Raw genomic sequence first — 2,037 nt, forward strand, 5'->3', positions numbered from 1 at the left:
AGGACTTTGACGGGAAACCTCCCTAAAACAGTTTACTTGGCAACATTCCTGATTTAAACTTCCAATTAACCTGACGAATTGGGTAAGGAAGCGATCAAGACATTTTAAAGCTAAATGCTTCCTTGGATTTGTCTCTCCTTCTAACCTTATTTATGGGGCTAGTTAAAACAGAACGCAACATACTAAATGAGAGGGCCGTAATTTACTGTGTATGTTATGGAGAACACGCACACACCATGAAAGCAAACAAACAAAATTCGAAGTACGCCCAACGTGACCTTGGTACAGATCACACATAGGGCACAATTAACGAAACACTAGAAATATTCCACACTGTTTAAACAATCAGTATTCTCATAATTACAGCAACCTGCTGTAGCCAGCAATATCTAAGTAGCACAAAATCACCTATACCTACAACACACGAGATTTCTTCACGAGGCTGCTAGTGTACTTACATACCTCCATACACTGCAGAAATACCTATATATAAACAAACAATAATTACAATTTACACAGTTACAAACGACATACGCCACAATATAATATTGTCTCATGTTGGCTGAAAGACTGAATAGTGTGGCCGTTGCTAGGGTACGGCAAGGTAAACATATTTCCACAGCAACGAATCAACACTCAACAATGGGGAATCTGTTGTAACTAATGTTCTCTTTCTTGTCCGCTTCAAAGCTATATAACGAGGAACTGCGGGAGGTTCTGGTGAATTTGACTTTGGTTCTGGTGTAGTCACGTGAATATATTAGCGGCAGTTTTAGTGACGTTTTGGGTATATACTCGTACATTAGAAAATTAGCTTGAGAGATGGCACGTACAAAGAAAGCGGCGTTTTATCACAAAGGTGGAAAGAGGCCTCAATCAAACTTTGGGATGAAAATAGCTCAATTTAGTGAGCCTTCCAAAGGAGGAGTGATGAAACCCCATCGTTACAAGCCAGGTACTGTGGCTCTTCGAGAAATTAGACGCTACCAGAGATCTACAGATTTGCTGATCCATAAGATGCCATTCCAGCGTCTCGTTCGTGAGATTGCACTAGACTTCAGGTCAGACATCCGCTTCCAGAGTGCTGCCATAGCTGCTCTTCAGACAGCCAGTGAGGACTACTTGGTGGCTATTTTTGCAGACACTAACTTGTGCGCTCTTCATGCCAAGCGCGTTACCATCATGCCTAAGGACATGCAGCTTGCTCGACGAATCCGTGGTGAGCGTGCTTTAAAGAGTCACAGCCAGTGAGTGGCCAGTTTAGGACGAGTTGTGAGACAGTAGCCAGGCAGTATGGGAGTTAACGCGGAAACTGTGGAGTAGCTATCGTTGAGAGCCGTTACCAGATAGCGGCTAGTGAAGACATAGAAGACAATGTGTGCTGTAATGAGAAGTGGACTCCGTGAATTATTGGAAAGCTATTATTACTTGTAGTTACGAATTCTAAGAGTTGAGCAAATTCAATTTCCAATCCAAACATCGTGTCTTATCAGTATCAGGGACAATATCAAGAAAACATTTGATATTACAGGCATGCCTCTGCAGTAGATGACTGAAGTCAGGAGGACCATTACAGGTAACATGCCATTCACAACATGCTCCGTCACTCGACCACATCGATGCCACCGTTCGACAAGGAATTCCATATGAGATACACGTCCATTAGTCAACATGCAGTACATCAGTGTTATGCACAAAAGCACGCTTAACTTCAGTCTCATTTTAAGGATTTTTAAAGATTTAATACTAAATTATACCACATATCTTCATGTGAAACTGGATCAGTTTTATAGAAATTCTCTCTAATATTAGCTTGTTATTTCAGTGATTCTGAATTTTGTTTATTTTGAATCCACATGATGTTCTATTTGTATTAAGATCAAACCGTGTTGTGGCGTAGTGTAACCGAAATAAAATTAATACTGACACACGTATTTGTTTAATTTTATCTCATTTTATTCTTAGTGATTATAAAGTTAATGTTTAGACGGTCCCTGAATACCGTAATTAGAAATAGAGCGTCACATCCAAGAATTC

General features: G+C 40.3%; 1 protein-coding gene across 1 annotated transcript; it reads left to right on the forward strand.

Annotated features, from left to right (window-relative positions):
* The first annotated feature begins 674 nt into the window (after nucleotides 1–674).
* Nucleotides 675–1,751, forward strand: LOC111875177 (histone H3.3-like). The gene is made up of 2 exons (XM_023871241.2): nucleotides 675–1,219; nucleotides 1,532–1,751. Exons 1-2 carry the CDS (start codon nucleotides 823–825, stop codon nucleotides 1,546–1,548), a joined length of 414 nt encoding a protein of 137 aa, XP_023727009.2. The 5' UTR covers nucleotides 675–822; the 3' UTR covers nucleotides 1,549–1,751.
* Nucleotides 1,752–2,037: the final 286 nt, after the last annotated feature.

Source organism: Cryptotermes secundus, unplaced genomic scaffold, assembly GCF_002891405.2.
Source record: "Cryptotermes secundus unplaced genomic scaffold, Csec_1.0 C38719829, whole genome shotgun sequence".
Classification (NCBI taxonomy): Eukaryota; Metazoa; Arthropoda; class Insecta; order Blattodea; family Kalotermitidae; genus Cryptotermes; species Cryptotermes secundus.

Excerpts from the sequence above, each read along its gene's own strand:
- LOC111875177 (XM_023871241.2), top strand. The coding sequence starts at position 823 with ATGGCACGTACAAAGAAAGCGGCGTTTTATCACAAAGGTGGAAAGAGG.